The following is an 18,708-nucleotide window of genomic DNA, read 5'->3' on the forward strand; positions in this document are numbered from 1 at the left end:
TAATTTTCTTCCCTTTAGGACTGTAGAAATACTTCCTAGAGTCCACCTCAGGCTCTCTTTCTCCTCCATCTGTCTGTAGGGAACTTCTGAGAATCTCTCCGGTCTTTTTTGTTTGCCTGCAGCTCTCTATGAGCTAAGACCCAATTGGCAAATGCTAGTCCAGCAATCAAACCAGTGTGGTAGAACAATGAGCCCTGTTGTATAGCTGTTTCCATACTGTACCTGCAGTACTGCTGAACCCTGGGGGGTAGGGGGGTGGGTGAGAATCAGATTACATCTTTTGATGCAGATTCACAGAGTTGGTTGCCACCATATTCTTCCTTGTCTTGTGAGACGGAGACTTTCCTATGCCAAGGCCTGTGCCACCTGACTGAAGTAGGCTGGGTGCTCAGCTCAGTGGCATAGTCATGGGAGGAACTTTGGGAACCTGGGCTCCCCCATTTTTGGCTCAGGCGTCCTCCAGAATTGTAGCACTGAATGTGTGTCTGGCAGGGATGCCCAAGCCCCATCAGCCAAAGAGATTCACTGCTGGAGCCTTCACCTGTGCTATCTCAGCAGCAGGAAGCTGGCGGTGTGCTCCAGCCACTGATGATGGTAATTCTGCTTATGCTTAGTTCATGTAGTTGAACTGAACATATACGGAAGTGCTGGCATCAGAGGCTGGAATAGTCTGCTTACTTGGTTCCTTGCTCCTCAGGCAGCATGGCTCTAGCAGAGAATATCTTCGGCTGGTGGGGCTTGAATATCCTTGCCAGCAAAGGTATGATGGGGGAGGGAGGGGTTTATTTTCCCTTCAAAACCATGAGTATATATAGTCTTACCATGTACCTCCCAGTCCCCTCCTATGGGCTTTGTTGAAAATTACCAGGTGTATTCTCATGTTGATTCCAGAGCATGTCCAACATTTCCAGACTAGGGGCCAACACCAGGCCTAGTGACAAAAATACTCTTGCACAAATTCACACCAGATCTGAGGCTGGAATAAGTATGTGCTTGTATGCTATGGAGCTAAATTTATAAAGGGTGCCTATGTACTGTAGAATAACAACAAGGTACCAATTTTAAGGGCAATTCTATAAAACCGGTGCATTTCTTGATTTTTTTTTTTTGTCTGTGTCCCACTAAGGATAGTGCTGACATTCATGCGGCGCCCTGGAATAGGGGCGTAAATCAGTTACGTACATTACTCTAAATCGGTAACAATTAGTGCTTCATAATGCCAGTCATTGACACTTATTACCAAGTGCCAATTTAGTACCAGTTGATCATTAAATTACGCCTATAACTGAACCTATTTTATAACTGGGCATGCAATTGTTCACCTAACTGCGCATGTCATTTATAGAACTAGAGATTTATGTCAATTTTCTTCATAAAATAGGCTTCCAGAACCAGCCCCTCTAGCACATGCATTGGCACATCTAATTGATTTAGTTAGATATATTAGCCAGTTTTGACACTGTTCTCTGTGGCCTACTGCTGTCTTCATTTAAGGATAAAGGCCTGTTATGGTTTATGTCCTATTTACTGAACTGGTCTCAAGCTATTCGTTGGCAGGGAAAGTTGTCTCATTTTCACTCATTAAAGTGTGGTATTCTTTTCTGCAAGGTTCTTTATTATCATTCATTTTTTTAAACTTATATTTATCTCTGCTAGCAACATTGATTGCCAACTTTAGAAGTGAGCTTTATATTTTTGCTGGCAATATCTAGCTGGTAGTTTATATATCTGAAATCCAGACTGAGGCATTTAAAATCTGACTAATAGCATTGTTGCAGTTACTAACTGGTTACAGCGCTATCGGTTAGTTTTAAATCACAAGACATCTGCTGAACTCTGGCTTTCTAGCATCGATCATTAGGTTGGAGTCATACCTATACTTGTAGCTTCTCCGATACAAACACATGATTCACTCCCGAGTATGTGCTGTAATTATTTACTCTTCCTTGTCAGGGTAACACCATAAAACTACAGAATACTTTACTTCTCCTGACCTCAAAATTTGTCAGATTTAAGTCAGTCTTCCAGTCCTCATTTGTTTTTATGGGAATAACATTCTGGAATGAGCTCCTGGGCATTTTTAGATCTTTCAATAGAGTTGCTATTTAGCAAAACCCTTAAAACATGTCTATTTGAGACATTTTTTAAATAAGTTTAATACTAGATTCTCTTTTATAATTAATTTGATTTTAGTCTTTTTTTTCTTGGTTCTCAGCTGTGCCTGGTTCTTTTTGATGTAAACCGCATAGAACCGACAAGGTGGTTGCGGTATAAACCACTGTTTAGTTTAGTTTAACCAACTTGGGAGTGATTCTTGATGGCCAACTGTAGATGGGATTAAAAGTGGTACTTGCTTGTTCTTCCAGTTGTGTATCATTCACCAACATAGAGTTTGCTTTACACTTCTGGATCCATGGTCATGGTTGATGCTATGATCATCAGCAGAATAGATCATTTCACTCCTTTATATCAGTGTTTATCGAAGCCTGTTGGCAAAAGGCTCCAATTGATTCAAAATATGTCAGTGCAGTTGCTAACTTGCAAGGAAAGGCACAACTACATTAGTCTCGTACTCAAAGATTTATGTTGGTTGCAGATTGAAGCTGGATCTATATTTTAAATTCTTTGTAACATAGAGTTTCCTACAACAGTGAACCTCAGAATTTGTCACACTGGCTGCCGGAATACAATCCAGGTTGTCTTTTATAGTCATCTCAAATAGTGTTGCTTTGCATACCCCTTGGGTCTGATATATGAGTAACTTCAAGTCTGAGTTTCTTTTCTTATTTTGATCCTGAAATCCTCTATCTGAAGAACTGCGAAATACCAATATCTATCTACAATTTAGGAACCTTAGGGCATTGCTATTTACTCAGCATTTTGTTGCTTAGGTCTGAAGAAGAAGAAGAGATATTATAGCTAGTCTTATTTTATGGTGAATTAATATGATGTTTTTTGTTTGTTTTTATAATTTTAAATGTTCTTTTTTATATATAATTCTTTGTACTTCTTCATTCTTCCTTTGTATTCTGTGTACTGCTCTATTCTTGAGCATTAACAGTTTATCCAATAAATAAATGGAATTCTGTTCCCAGGAAGATGTAAATGTGTGTGTATATTTTATGTGTGAATGTAACATAGATGGGCATTTTCGATATGACGTCTGGGTCCGACTTTGGACGTTTTGCAAAAAAATGTCCAAAATTTGAATAAGAATGAAAGTAGTTTTCCAAAAAGAAAAAGTCTTTTTTTTTGTTTGTCAAAAATACTGTTTTGAGCAAGGTTTTGTGATTTGGACATTTTCGGGCTCATTTTCGAAAGAGAAGGACGCCCATCTTTCAACACAAATTGGAAGATGGACGTCCTTCTCCCAGGGTTGTCCAAATTGGTGTATTCGAAAGCCAGGGACGGCCAAAGTTCAAGGGGGCATATCGGAGATGTAGCAAAGGTGGGACTTCGGCAGGCCTAACACTTGGACGTCCTTGACCCATAATCGAAAGAAACAAGGACGTCCCTGACGAACACATGGACGACTTTACCTGGTCATGTTTTTCTTATGACCAAGGCACAAAAAAGTGCTTGAAATTACCAGATGACCACCAGAGAGAATCGGGGATAACCTCCCCTTACTCCCCCAGTGGTCACTAACCCCCTCCCACCCTCAAAAAATATCTTTCAAAATATTTTGTGCCAGCCTTTATGCCAGCCTCAGATGTCATACTCAGGTCCATCACAGCAGTATGCAGGTCCCTGGAGCAGTTTTAGTGGATACTGCAGTGCACTTCAGGCAGGCGGACCCAGGCCCATCCCCCCCCCCCACCTGTTACGTTTGTGGAGGAAACAGCGAGCCCTCCAAAACTCACCAGAAACCCACTGTACCCACATCTATGTGCCTCCCTTCATCCATAAGGACTATGGTAGTGGTGTACAGTTGTGGGTAGTGGGTTTGGGGGGGAGGGGTTGGGCAGCTCAGCACACAAGGTAAGGGAGCTATGTACCTGGGAGCAATTTATGAAATCCACTGCAGTGCCCCCTAAAGTGCCCGGTTGGTGTCCTGGCATGTCGGGGACCAGTGCACTACAAATGCTGGCTCCTCCCACGACCAAACGGCTTGCATTTGGTCATTTCTGAGATGGACGTCCTTGCTTTCCATTATCACCGAAAATCAGAAACGAACAAGTCTAGGGACGACCAAATTTCAGGATTTGGACGTCCACGATGGTATTTTCGAAACGAAAGATGGATGTCCATCTTGTTTTGAAAATACTTTCCCCACCCCTGGGTCAGGACGTTTTGCAAGGACGTCCATATCAAAACATGGACATCCCTTTCGAAAATACCCCTTTGTTTTTTGGTCCATTTTCAAAAAAAAAATGTCCAAGTGCAAAATGCACAAAATCAAGCCATTGGGAAGTAGGAGGAGCCAGCATTTTTAGTAGACTGGTCCCCCAAGCATCCCAGGAAAGCAGTAGGGCACCCTAGGGGACACTGTGGTGGACTTCATAAAATGCTCCCAGGTACACATCTCACCATTGTTCCCTTATCTTGTCTTCTGAGCCTCCCCCCCCCCAAAAAAAAAAAAAAACCTCACTACCCCTTGTACACCACAGTCATAGCCCTTACGTGTGAAGGGGGCATCTATATGTGGGTACAGTGGGTTTCTGGTGAGTTTTTGAGGACTCACAGTTTCCTCCACAAGTGCAACAGGTAGGGGGAAGTATGGGCCTAGGTCCACCTGTCTGCAGTGCACTACACCCACCACTACACTATTCCAGGGACCTGCATGCTGTTCTAATGGACCTGAGTATAACATCTGAGGCTGGCAATGTTTTAAATTACATTTTGGGGGTGGGGGTGGGAGGAGGTTACTGACCACTGGGGGAGTAAGGAGAGGTCATCCCTGATTCCCTCCAGTGGTCATCTGGTCATTTAGGGCACCTTTTGGTAACTTATTCATTATAAAAACAGGTCTACCTCAAAACGTCTTAGTTTTAGTCCTGGACGTTTTTGTTCTGTTCCATTATGGCTGAAAAATGTCCAAGTAAGTGTTAGGAACACCCAGTTTCCACCCTTAACATACCCCTGACACGCCCCTTGTGATTTAAGCACACTTCTGACGATCTTCATAGAATACCAATTTGGACGTTTTTGTGACAAAAAGGTCCAAATTCAGATTTATGCCACTTTTTGAGCATTTTTCTCTTTTGAAAATGAGCTCCATAGTAACAAGGTGTAGATGATGTTAGATAAAGATCTGTACGGTCCATCCAGTCTGCCCAACAAGATAAAGTCATAGTACTATGTATGATGTGATACCACTATCACCTGCTTGCTGTCAACTGCTCGGTACTAAAAAGAGAACATTATTTGGAAGAGTCTCTGATCTTTGGAATAGCCATCTGATGATAGAAATATTTCACATTATATGAGTTTTTGAAGTTCTGTAAAGACTTTATTTCAGTGCTATTTGTTATAATTATGGCATTGATTGTATTTCTCTGTATTGTATGACTATGTTGCTGTTGTAACCCGCTTTGAAGTTGGTGGTTAAGTGGAATATAAATGCTGTTATTAAATTAAATTACATATGCATACTTGAGCTTGATTTTTCCTTGCTATTTTCAGGGCACAAGGCATAGATGTCTGTCCAGCACTAGCTTTGCTTCTCAATTACTAGTGTTCTATCTAATCACTGCTAAGCTTATTTGGTTCCATGCCTTCCATACAGATTTCCTTTGTATTTATTCCACACATTTTTGAATTCTGTTACTGTTTTCATCTCAACCACCTCCTGCGCTTGGGCATTCCAGGCAACTGCCAACCTGTCCGTGAAAAAGTACTTCCTGATGTTGATCCCCCTGCATTCTAAATTCATGTCCTCTAGTTCTACACCTTTCCTCCTCTGGAAATATCTTTAAAATATTTGAATGTCTGTATCACGGCACCCCTGTCTCTCCTTTCCTCCAAGGTATACATCTTCAGGTCATCAAGTCTCTCCTCATACATCTTGTGGTGCAAACCCCATACCATTTTCATCACTTTACTCTGAACCATTTCAAGTCTTTTTACATCCTTAGCAAGATGCGGCTTCGAAAACTGAATACAGTATTCCAAGTGGGGCATCACCAGCGACTTGTACAGGGGTATCAATCAACTCCTCATTTTTCTCTGCTGGTTGTACCTTTCTCTATGCAACCTAGTATCCTTCTGGCTCTGGCCACTGTCTTGTTGCATTGTTTTGTCATCTTGAGATCTTCAGACACAGTCACCCCATGATCCCTCTCCTGAACTGTGCTTATCAATCTCTTTCTACTCTTATCTCATGCATCTTCTTTGGATTTCTGCACTCTGCACTTCTTTGCATTAAATTTTAACTGCCAGACCTTTTACCATTCTTCTAATTTTTGGAGGTCTGTTCTTATGGTTTCTACTCCCTCTTCCAGGATATCTACTCTATCGGCTATCTTCATGTTATCTGCAAAAAGGCAAACTTGTATTTCTAACCCTTTAGCAATGTCTCTTACAAATATATTAAACAGAATCAGCCCCAGTACCAATCCTTAGATACTTTCCTTTCCTTCAAGTGAATTCCATTTACCACCACCCCTGGTTGCCTGTTGGTTAACCAGTTTCCAGTTCAGTTCACTACTTTTGAGTCCTACGTTCATCCCTATCAGCTTATTCATGAATCCAAGTAGATTACATCTATCACATGTCCTTTATCCAGTTCTTTGGTCACCCAATCAAAGAAATCAATTAGATTTGTTTCCTTTGGTAAAGCCATGTTGCCTCAGATCCTTCAATCTGTTGGATTCTAGAAAGTTAACTATCTTTTCCTTTAGCAGCGAGTCTATTGTCCCCACTTTGTGAAGAGGGGCCACATACACTTCTCTCCAATCCCCGTGGAACCTGTCACATCTCTAGAGGTCTGTTAAATAAATCCTTGAGGTTCATCCAGAATTGTCTGAGCTCCCTTAGTATCCTGTATGTGTCCCATCCAGCCCCATAGCTTTGTCCACTTTCAGATTTTCAACTTGTTTATAAATGTTTTTCTTCTGTCAATGGTATCCACTCCATTCCCAGATATATCTTCGGCACCTGACCTTGGTCCTTCTCTAGGATTTTCTTCTGTGAACACCACAGAGAAATATTTGTTTAGAGCATTTGCTGTATCCTCAACACTCTCCACATAGCTGTTCTCAGCATCTTTCAGTCTTACAATTCCATTCCTAGCATTTCTTCTTTCCCTGATATATCTGAAAACGATCTTGTCACCTCTCTTACATCTTTAGCCATTTTTTTCTTTTGCCTGTGCTTTCACTAGCTTTATTTCCCTCTTTGCTTCTTTGAGTTTGATCTTTTCTGTGATCTTCTTGTTGCATATTTCTTGAACGTAGCCTCTTTTGCCCTATTTTTCGACACTTGTTTGGAGAACCATATAAGCTTCCTATTTCTCTAGGTTTTGTTTATTTTCCTTGTATAAAGGTCTTTTGCCATATTTATAGCAGCTATCAGCTTGGACCACTGCCCTTCCACTTCTGTGCCTACCCATGCTGTCAGCTCCTTCTTCAGGTATTACCCCATTTTACCAGAATCAGCGTCTTAACTCTGCTTTTGCTCTTATATCAGACCATATCAGGTGATGATCACTATTGCCTAGGTGGGCACACACCCAGATGTTAGGAACACTTCCTTCATTTGTGAGCACTAGATCCAAAGTCACCCCTTCCCTCGTGGGTTCCATCACCATTTGTCTGAGCAAAGCACTTTGACAGGCATCCATGATCTCTATGCTTCCTTCCGAATCTGTTGATGGGACGTTCCAATCCACATCAGGCAAGTTGAAATCTTCCAACAATAGCACCTCTCCTTTTTTTCCAAGCTTATGGATTTCTTCGATCAGATCCTTGTCCAGCTTCTCCATTTTTGCTGGAGGTCTGTAGATAACATCTGTGTAAGTACACATTCCATCTTATCTTTCCAGAACAATCCATATAGCTTCTTTCTTTCTCCTTGAATTTCTGCCGCTCTAATTTTATTTTTCACATACTGTGCCACTCCACCTCTTCGGCCTTCCCTTTCCTTTCTGAAAAGATTATAACCTTGTATGGTTATGTCATCATTCAGCCATGATCAATTATTCAGTCTTCTTCAAACATCAGGGCTTGCAAATCTTAAACCTTTTTACTTAGGCTACAAGCATTTGTGCTCATTGCTTTCCATGTGTTATTAAGTGAGTTTGGATGGTTTTCTAAATTAACATTACCTTCCCCACTGCTGTCATGTTTTTCTGGGAGTGACTTTCTGAATTCCCTGCTCCTTTTGTCACCCCCACCCTATAGTTTAAATGTTTAGAAACACATTGTCTGAATTTCTCCCCAAGGATACTTTCCTGTCATATAAGATGTAGCCCCTCATTACAGTACAGCCTGCTATTTTATTTTTAAAATATATATTTATACATCATAACAGCCACATTTTCACTTACTCTGTTCCCCCAGGAATGCCTATGTGTAGTCAGGCAGATTTTGTATATTACATGGACAGGGGAATTTACATTATCAGGTCAGGGATTGGGGAATTCACATATTATTTTACATACAAGAGGCTCTGCCAAGCCTAGAGCCCCTTATAAAATAGGTACAGGACCGCATGTCAAAGCTCCTCCATGTACAGAGGGAGCAGCCATTTCAAAATGCTACACTTGGGGAAAACAACCATAGAAATCTCCCCCTGTTTGGGGAGGGGAGTCTACTTGGACTTTCAGCGTAGGTAGCTTGTTATAAAATTACCCTCTCAATGTCCTTTAATGCGTCTGCAAAATAACTTTAAATTTTCACATGATGAAGAAAGCTTATTAGAAATGTATTGAGTTTGCGCAATTAAAAGGCATCATCAGGGCTGGCTCAATCATCAGGCAAGACTTAGCAGCTTTCTGAGAGGCAGCGCAGAACAGCTTCAGTCTAAGCAAAAAATTAGCTGCACCAACTCGAACAGCCATCAGCATGTGCTTTAGCCGGCACTGTAGTTTTGTGAGATAGTCATGAATGCTCAAAACTTTAAAGAGCATGCTTTAATCTCTACTTTATTCTTACGCCACAGATACAGGGAAGAAAAGGAAGAGTGTTTGGGTGAAGGGTTGAAGAAAGGGAAGCTGATTTGTGAAAAAAAAGTCAGACACTTATCTCTTGTTTCTTGTCTTGCAGTGCGACTTCATGACAGCATATCAGAAGAAGGATTTCATTACTTAGTCTTTGATTTGTAAGTATGTGTCTGTACTGCTCTAATTACTTGTTATCCTGAACTGGTAACTGATGCACCTGTTAAAAATAATGGTAGGTAGCTGTTTGTAAGTTAATGATGTAAAACAAAGAATGTGTTACTATGTATGTAATGTCATCCTGCAGTTTTAAGTAGAACTATTAGTATAGTTTTCTTGCTGTGATCTACGTTTTTTAGAATAGCACAAACACTAAAAAAATTCCTCTTTGAATGTGAAACACAGCAAAATCCTGATAAAACACTCACTATAAAGACGGCAGCTTCCTTATCAACAATGAATGTGTATTTGTATATAGACCCAATTCCTTCTATGTTTAATTTACTTATCCATTAACCCCATTAATAATGTGTTTACTACAAATTGTATATTCTTTTTACGACTTTGTAATTCTTTATATTGTTACTATGTAAGCCGCATTGAGCCTGCCATGTGTGGGAAAGCGCAGGGTACAAATGTAATAAATAAATATATATATATATCTCAGAAAACTGTGAAAATAGTCTTTAGCTGTTGTAATCACATATCAGTCATAAATCAATCATTGGTTTAGGCCGTAAGTTGTTAATTCATCAGCTCATACACTGTAATATATAGCTTCATCAAACCTTAAATGTACCTATCTTAATATGTTCATCAATGTTGAAAACAATTATGACACTCTTCATCCACTCATATAAATCGTGCAGTTAATTAATGGATGGTTTACTGATGTAAGCCCAACTTGAGTTTCATATAACCTGCATCAGGGCTATCAGCATTTACAGAGGTCAAGCAGCTTTTTTGTGATCTGTAATGTAAAGGACTTCTAATTTTTTTTTAAAGGTTAATTTGTGATGTAATTTTGCCATCCCTCCTCCCTCACCCTGTTCCATTCAAGTGCTTTATTTGAAGTCAGCACAATGTGTTTCATAAGAACATAAGAATAGCCATCCATCTAGCCCAATATCCTGCTTTCAACAGCAGATCAGCAATTTCATGTTTGAGTTCTTTCAGTACCCTAGAGTGCATACCATTTGGTCCAGGCGATTTACTACTCTTCAATTTATAGATTTAGCTCAATACGTCTTCTTCCAGGTTCACCGAGATTTCTTTCAGTTCTTCTGCATTGTCACCCTTGAAACCCATTTCTGGTAAAGATAGATCTCTTACATCTTCTTCCATGAGGGTACTGAAGAGCAAGATATCTGTTAAGTTTTAGAAAGGGAAATGGGGAGTGATTTTGGTTACACCTTTTTTGCTTGTAGCTTGAGTTGAGGTACTGTAGGTATTTCCTTCTCCCGGAGGGCTCACAGTCTAAGGGGTATTTTTACTAAGCTGCATTAAGCACTAATGCATGCTTGCAACAGGTTAAAATGCACTACTGTGGGGCACGCTCAGACGTCCCGCAGCAGTTTTTGCATGTGCACGGGCTGCCCATATGCTAAAAAATAAAATGTTTTTTTTTTTAGCATTGGGGGCGTTTGGGTGCGGAGAGTGGGTACAGCTATGCTAATCAGTTAGCATGTGGGCATTGCTGCACGCTAACTGATTAGCACAGGACTAGTATGTGAGCCCCACTAGTATGTGCTGGTAAGTGCTCACGCAGTAATGGCCACATACTAATGGGAAAACTAGCGAGTGGCCATTATTGCAGAAATAGAAAATTTGGTCATTTACTGGCAGCTCTAAAAGTGACCTGATCGAGTGGTAAAGGCTCTGCTTTGGGGATAGTGCAGGCCACTTTTTAGTACTGCTTAGTAAAAGAACCCCTTTGTTTGGACCTTAGACAGTAGAGGGTTAAGTGACTTGCCCAAGATCACAAGGAGTTACAATCAAGTTTGAATTGGGATTCCCTAGTTGTCAGCTCACTGCTGTAATTATTAGACTACTCTACCACCTTTTTAGACTTCCTCTATAGCTGTGCTACAGATTTTACCAAGCTGTATTGTCTTTATGGCATCTCTGCAGCAGACTCTTTATCAGACTTTGCATTATAAGCACACTCCATCTGCTCAGATTACTCTTGAAAAATAAAAGTATTTGACATTTGCTTTTTATTTTAGAATGTGGGCATTATGTAATACCTTTATAGGATTTCAAAGAATTGCATTACAAAGGTTATAAAATGGTAGTCTATTGACATTATTTTGTAACCAATGTTACAAGATCTAGATTTATTAAGCCTAAAGCTTTCTGATGGCTTTACAACCCTTTGTGAAATTGCTTTGAAAATAGCCAGAGGCTGAGCACAGTATTTTGCTTATTTGTTGGTTGGTAATAGCCCCTACAATTTGTCATCATGTATCTAAACATTTCAGAAGCAACATTATTGAGGATATTTGTATGTTCTGTAAAATGTATTGCTTGATTATAGGATGCATATTAAACATTATATAGCACTAGTTAATATTATGTTTTGTAGAGGACTTGAAAGTGGAAGAGAATTTGTGAGCTGGAACTTGCTAGGCTCTTTTTATTGGGATCAGTCACAAATTGGGGTGTGTGGAAGAACTAGCATATTTGGAGATAGTTTGTCCCAAGAAAGTACCTATTACTTTACCTATCACAAGCTCCTTTGATATATTTGGTTTTTTATTTGTTTGTTTTAAGTATACCATAGATTGATGCCTCCTTCCCAACCTGTATGGGTGGATTTTCATTCATTCATTCTTCTTGATGGAGCCAGATTCTGGATGTTTACTTTTGTACTTAAACATGTTTTGCATGTTTGGATCTGTTGATGCAGTTATGTTGGCCTAGGGGCCTGTGATATTAGCTGTTGATATGCATATAATTCCTCCTTCGGCTCAAGGAATGTGCATATACTGATTCTTATAAATTACTGTTAAGCATGGAGGAGTTTTCTTGTGCATACATCTAATTTTTCAAGATCTTTTAAGAGACGTCTAGAATTCTAAAGCTGTATGAGAGTGTGGCTCTGGCAGCTGATTAATGGCTTGTATCTTATTCCATGAGGTTAATGTGCTTTTCAGTATCGGATTTATTTACCTCTGCCTGTGTCATGAGATCTCAATGTCATTCTCACCCAGCTGATGAGAGTTCCTTTTGAGCCACTGAATTCCTGCCATCTGAAGTACTTGACCTGGAAGGTCATTTTCTTGGTGGCTGTTACTTCAGCTGATAGGGTGAGTGAGCTCTAAGCTCTAGTAGTTGATGCACCTCATACGAAGTTTTATCACAGCAGAGTAGTCCTCTGCACGCATCCTGCCAAAGGCTGTGTCAGAGTTCCATCTGAACCAGTTGATTGTTTTGCCAACATTCTTTCCCCGACCTCATGCCCATCCTTGTGAGAGCACCTTGCACACCTTGGACTGCAAGCGAGCATTGGCCTACCACATGGAGCAGACAAGGCCCCACAGACAGTCTGCCCAACTTTTTGTTTCTTTTGATCCTAACAGGATGGGAGTTGCTATTGGGAAACGCACAATCTCTAATTGGCTGGTAGATTGCATTTCTTTCACTTATGCCCATGCTAGGCTGACACTGGAGGGTCATATCAAGGCTCACAATGTCAGAGTCATGGCTGTGTTGGTAGCTCACTTGCAATCAACCTTCATTGAAGAAATTTGCAAGGCTGTGACTTGGTTTTCTGTCCACACATTCACATCTCATTACTGCCTGGAGCAGGATACCCGACGAATTAGTCGGTTTGGGCAGACAGTGTAAAATAATCTTTTGGGGGTCTACAATCCAACTCCAACCCCCTAGGCCCATTTTATTCTGTTCTAGGCTGCACTCTCACTCAGTTGTATATAGTTTCAGGTTAATCTGAGTTATGTTCTCGCCATTGCAAGGCCCAATTAACCAAAGTTTGTTGTTTTTGGTGAGCCTGGATGCTAGGGATACCCCACTTGTGAGAATTATGGACACGACCACTGAAGCCTGGAACATCTTCTTCCCTAAAGAATCCAAGGTCCTAACTTCTCTGCCTGGGTGTGCTGAGGCATAGTCTCTATAACTCCTGGCTTTCTTGAGAGTGGATTATACCACCATGGAATTGTGAGTCAACTAAGGCCTATCAAAACCACTTGTGAGAATATAAGACCTGCTGTCATTGGAGAATACTTACTTAAAGGAAAGTATCTTTGCTATATATAATAAGGGGTGGAGCAAAATAACTCTCTGAACAGAGGCAAATTTGGCAATGGAGAAAACTGTTGAAAAAAACACAAGTTTGAAAATGGGCGAGGTTGAACTTGGGATTCCATAGACAAGCTCCCCCAAAAATGTTCATGTGCATTTCTGTGGGAGAGGCAGTTCCAGCTGCTGCTACTGCTGCCACTGTATAGAAACATAGATATACTGAAATATGGCAGTTAAAGAATTGCTCCTTTTAGACTGCTTCTCCTCTCCCTTCTGCCCTCTCAGTGACATAGTGCCGACACATGTGTATACAGTAATATAGAAAATGTTGGAAGACAGGGTGGCCAGAGTTGTATCTGTTCAGGTTCCACTTGTTTATGATTAAAACTGGCTGCTTAATCTCTATTTCTCCCTGCTAATTTTGGGTCACAGACCATGGAAGTCTGCCCAGTCCTGTTCCTATGTCCCAACTGACAATCTAGACTAAAAGCCCACCTTTTTGATGCTGCTTTTAAATCCTAACCCTTACTCACTTGTTCAGTACCCTTATTTTATCACCTCCATCTTAGTAATTCCCTTATCTCTTATTTGTCCTCTTTGTCTGTCCTAATTAGATTGTAAGCTCTGTCAAGCAGGGACTGTCTCTTCATGTTCAAGTGTATAGTGCTACATACGTCTAGTAGCGCTATATAGAAATGATAAGTAGTAGTAGTAACTACTAATATATATATGCAAACACAATAGATATGTGAACACACAAACACATCCTTACACACAGATTGGAGTTGGAGGAGTGGCCAAGTGGTTAGGGTGGTGGACTCTGGTCCTGAGGAACTGAGTTCAATTCCCACTTCAGGCACAGCTCCTTGTGACTCTGGGCAAGTCACTTAACCCTCCATTGCCCCAGGTACAAATAAGTACCTGTATATGTAAGCCGCATTGAGCCTGCCATGAGTGGGAAAGCGCGGGGTACAAATGTAACTAAAAAAAAAAAAAATTCATGTGCACACCCAGGCAGAGGGGTTTGAAAAAACTACAGAAATCCATGCTCTGCATTCTTTCCCCATTTGTTAATCTTCACCTACTTGATGAACTTTAAGCACAACATATCAGCATTTAGGTATATATCAAACCATGTAGGGAAAAACTTCATGTTTGCTTCAGTAGGACATCTAAAGAATCAACTAGTCCTGAAAGAGACCTTGAAACCCCTCTGCAGAGGTTTGCCGTTTGAAATTGTTTGTAACTCTTTGGCTTGGAATTCACTAAATTGGCTTACTAAGAAGCTAATTACAGAGAGGGCAATTTTCAAAGGCATTTCTGTGTATAAAATCACCCAACACATACTGTATATGCGTACACTTGCCAATATATTCAATATATGGAACCCAAAATTGTGCACACAAATTAGGGTGTGGGCATAATTTAATTGAGTAACAAGCAAATATCTAGCAATAGTTGGGCATTTAGCATCATGCTGAGCTCTATTCTATAAAGATACGCACAGAATTGAAAAGGGGACATGGCCATGGGAGGGTCATGGACAAGTAAGGGGCATTCACTAAAGATGTGCACAGTATTAGAATTTGAGGGATCCACACCAAACATACACACAAGGGTTTACACCAGGTTTCAGTTGGTGTAACTCCTTGTGCCCAGAGTTAGGTGCGGATCCCAACACTACGCACTATTTGGTAAATGGTGCCCAACTCGGAGCTCTGTTTATAGAATAGCACTCTGTGCATTTTTTCGGCATCCAAATTTGAATCTAGTCCTTATTGTGTATCTCAAGGAAGTGTTCCCTGGGATGTGACTGGGGTGGAGAGTGCACTTACACATATACTTTTCATGGAAGAAATAATCCACAGTAATAGTCGGTGTGGATTTGCATGTTTATTTTTCTTAAGCCAATTTTGAAAGGGAAATATTTACATATAAAAATTGATGTAAAAATCTGTAGGTAAAAAAGTATATGCAGATTTTGCACATATGCACTTTGAAAGCTACCCTCCACCACTATCGCAGAGTGATCTAAATCAGCAGACACCACCATCAGAAAGGCTTGTTAAATATGAGGGTGAGCTTTTTCTTCCCATTCAGTTCATTCCATTTTAAGTAGAGCTACATTTTTGAATTGCTTTCATAATAATATAGGTTTTGCCATAAAGCTGTCTTTCCTATAGCTTAGATGCTGAAGGATTAAACACTTCTGTCTCTAATGAATTGTCTTCAAGTTACAGCCCACACCAGTATAAAAATGGCATCTAGTTCTCAATATGCAAAATGGTCTTTTCATTACTGTAGAATTACTGTCAAATGTGATTGTTTCCAGATTCAGAAGCAAAAATGTCTTTGAGTTCATGTCAAATAAAATGAATAAAATTCCCTGAGCGGCATCCATGTCAGTAGCTTAAAGACTGACTCGTGCCTGTATTTAAAAGGAAAAGGAACATTTCTTTCACCATAAAGTATCTGTATGACCAGTTGTTTGAACAAGTACAAGTGTAGGCTATGTATTTGATAGAAAATTACTTTGAAATACCTGCAAACCTATATCAGTGTGTAAAAAAATATTCTGCTGTAGCTACTTTTTGAAATTATCGGAGTGGGAATTGCAACTGTCCTTGAGAGTTTTCATGAAAATGTATGTATACCTTTCAAAGTGTACTGCTTAGACAAGTTGTGATGACATTGGATCTGGTACTCAAAAATGGAGAAAGTGTGTCTGACATCTTGGTGGGTGCCCACGTGAGCAATAGTTGTCATCACATGGTATGGTTTGATATAAGAGGTAAGTGAAGACACATAAAACTCAAAAATACTGGATTTCAAACATTCTGACTTTAGTAAAATGGGGGAGTATCTGAAGAAAGAACTGAGAGGGTGAGAGGACATAACAGAAGTGGAATGACAGGAACCCAAGATTAAAGGTTAAATATGGCAACAGATCTTTATTTAAGCAAAGTAAATAAAACCGAGAGGGTTAGGAGACCGATACGATTCAACAAACAAGTGCCTGAAAAAATAATGGCAAAAGGTGGCATTGATGAAATATAAAAGAATGCAAGAAGAGGATTACAGAAAAGAATACTAGATAAAATTCAGAGGAGCAAAGAGAGAAATGCAGCTGGCAAAAGCATAAGTAGAAAAAAAATGGCTAGACATGTAAAGAGCAGCAACATGGGAAGCAAAAATCACAGGAAGCAAACAAAGCACAGCAAAGATGACACCGAATCATCATTCAATCAGTAAATGTAAACATGAAAATTTTAATACAGAATAGGGTGTGACTCAACATGGGCCTGTGTTTCGGCCACCTGTAAAGATACATGACAGGATTTTTTTCAGGTATGTTGAGTAAAGGAAGAATGATAGAAATGGATTTAAGATCAAAAGTTACTTAGAACTGCTATATGGAGATTATGAGGAAAAATGGATGTTCTAAACAAAGACTTCTGCTTGGTATTCATGAAAGAAAATCATGGAGAAGGACCATAGTCAGCTGACAAAGGTGTATATAAGAATGGAGTAGCTATATTGCACTGTTCATGAAAGAAAGTGTTTATGAACAACTTGAAAAACTGAACGTGGACAAAGCCATGGGCCAAATGAGATATAGCCCAAGATATTGAGAGAGCTCAGAGAGGTTTTTATGGATCCTTTTTAATATTTGTTCAATAATTCCTTGGAGACAGGAGAGGTTTTACAGAAAATAATTGAAAACAAAGACACGAAAAAAATATACCAACTCGTACACAAACTACTAGACACTACCTTGGTCACCACAACCAATACAGACATCCCAACGGCAGACAAACTTGCCAAATACTTCAATGAAAAAAATCGTAAAACTACGCAACTCATTCCCTCAGAACACTACCGATATCGAAAACTTCATCAATGGTCTGGACCCAACCTCAGGAGAATAGCCAGTGGACCGAACCTGGTCAAACTTCGCTCTCCTCTTGGTGGAAACAATAACCCATGCGATCCGCAGGTTCTCCAACACTCACTGCAAACTGGACACCTGCCCCAGCTACCTAATAAAATCCGCCCCGACCGCTTCATAACAGACCTCACATCCCACCTAAACTTCATGCTCCAACAAAGTCTCTTCCCTAAGGAAAATGGTAACGTCCTACTCACCCATATACCAAAAGATACCAAGAAAAATATAAATGAACTCATCAACTACCGCCCAGTAGCATCCATCCCACTAGCAGTCAAACTGATGGAAAGTATGGTAACCAAACAACTTACGGATTGCATAAACAAATTCTCAATACTACATGAATCACAATCTGGATTTCGCCCCCTTTATAGCACCGAAACAGTACTAACTACTCTCTTAGCCAAATTCAAGCAGGAAATAGCAACAGGCAAAAGCATACTTCTCCTCCAGTTTGACATGTCTAGTGCATTCGACATGGTAAACCATAATATACTACTAAGACTCCTAGACTACTTCAGGATTGGTGGAAATATACGTAGCTGGATCAAAAGTTTCCTAACCACCAGAACATACCAAGTGAAATCAAACTCAAACATATCAACTCCATGGAAAGCAGACTGCGGAGTACCGCAAGGATCACCACTATCACCGATCCTCTTCAACCTAATGATGACCCCACTAGCAAAGTCCTTAGCCATCCAAGGCCTCAACCCATTCATCTATGCAGACAACGTTACAATATGCTTGCCTTTCAAACACGACCTGACAGAAATCACTAACGAAATCAAGCACAGCTTAAATACTATGAACTTACGGGCAAATGCATTCCAATTAAAACTCAACACAGAAAAAACACACTGCCTCATCCTCTCATCCCAACACAACTTGAACAAACCTACAAATTTAAACACCCCAGATTACACACTCCCTATCTCAGATAGCCTGAAAACCCTTGGGGTCACAATCGACCGTAACCTTACACTCGAGAGCCAAGTGAACTCTACAACCAAGAAAATGTTCCTCTCTATGTGGAAACTCAAATGTGTGAAACAATTCTTCCTGTTTTTGCAACCTGATACAATCAGTGGTACTAAGCCACGCTGACTACAGCAACGGAATCTATGCGGGATGCAAAGAACAACTTATAAAGAAACTTCAGACCGCCCAAAAAAAAAGCAGCCAGACCTATATTTGGAAAAACGCGATTCGAAAGCGCCAAACCCCTCTGAGAAAAACACTGGTTTCCAGTCAAAGAACGCATAGCTTTCAAAATCTGCACCCTTGTCCATAAAATTATCTATGGCGAAGCCCCGGGATACTTGACCGACCTCATAGACCTACCAACCAGAAACGCAGTCAGATCAGCACGGACATACTTAAATCTCCACTA

General features: G+C 40.3%; 1 protein-coding gene across 15 annotated transcripts in view; it reads left to right on the plus strand.

Moving 5' to 3' along the window:
- Positions 1–18,708, plus strand: part of CAMK2D (calcium/calmodulin dependent protein kinase II delta) — a 559,079-nt gene that overhangs the window by 320,492 nt on the left and 219,879 nt on the right. For all 15 annotated transcript variants that reach the window (XM_030190831.1, XM_030190832.1, XM_030190818.1 and 12 more), the window contains exon 4: positions 9,207–9,261. In XM_030190831.1, the coding sequence (XP_030046691.1) occupies positions 9,207–9,261 (55 nt within the window). The remainder of the gene's footprint in view (positions 1–9,206; positions 9,262–18,708) is intronic.

Source organism: Microcaecilia unicolor, chromosome 2, assembly GCF_901765095.1.
Source record: "Microcaecilia unicolor chromosome 2, aMicUni1.1, whole genome shotgun sequence".
Taxonomy (NCBI): Eukaryota; Metazoa; Chordata; class Amphibia; order Gymnophiona; family Siphonopidae; genus Microcaecilia; species Microcaecilia unicolor.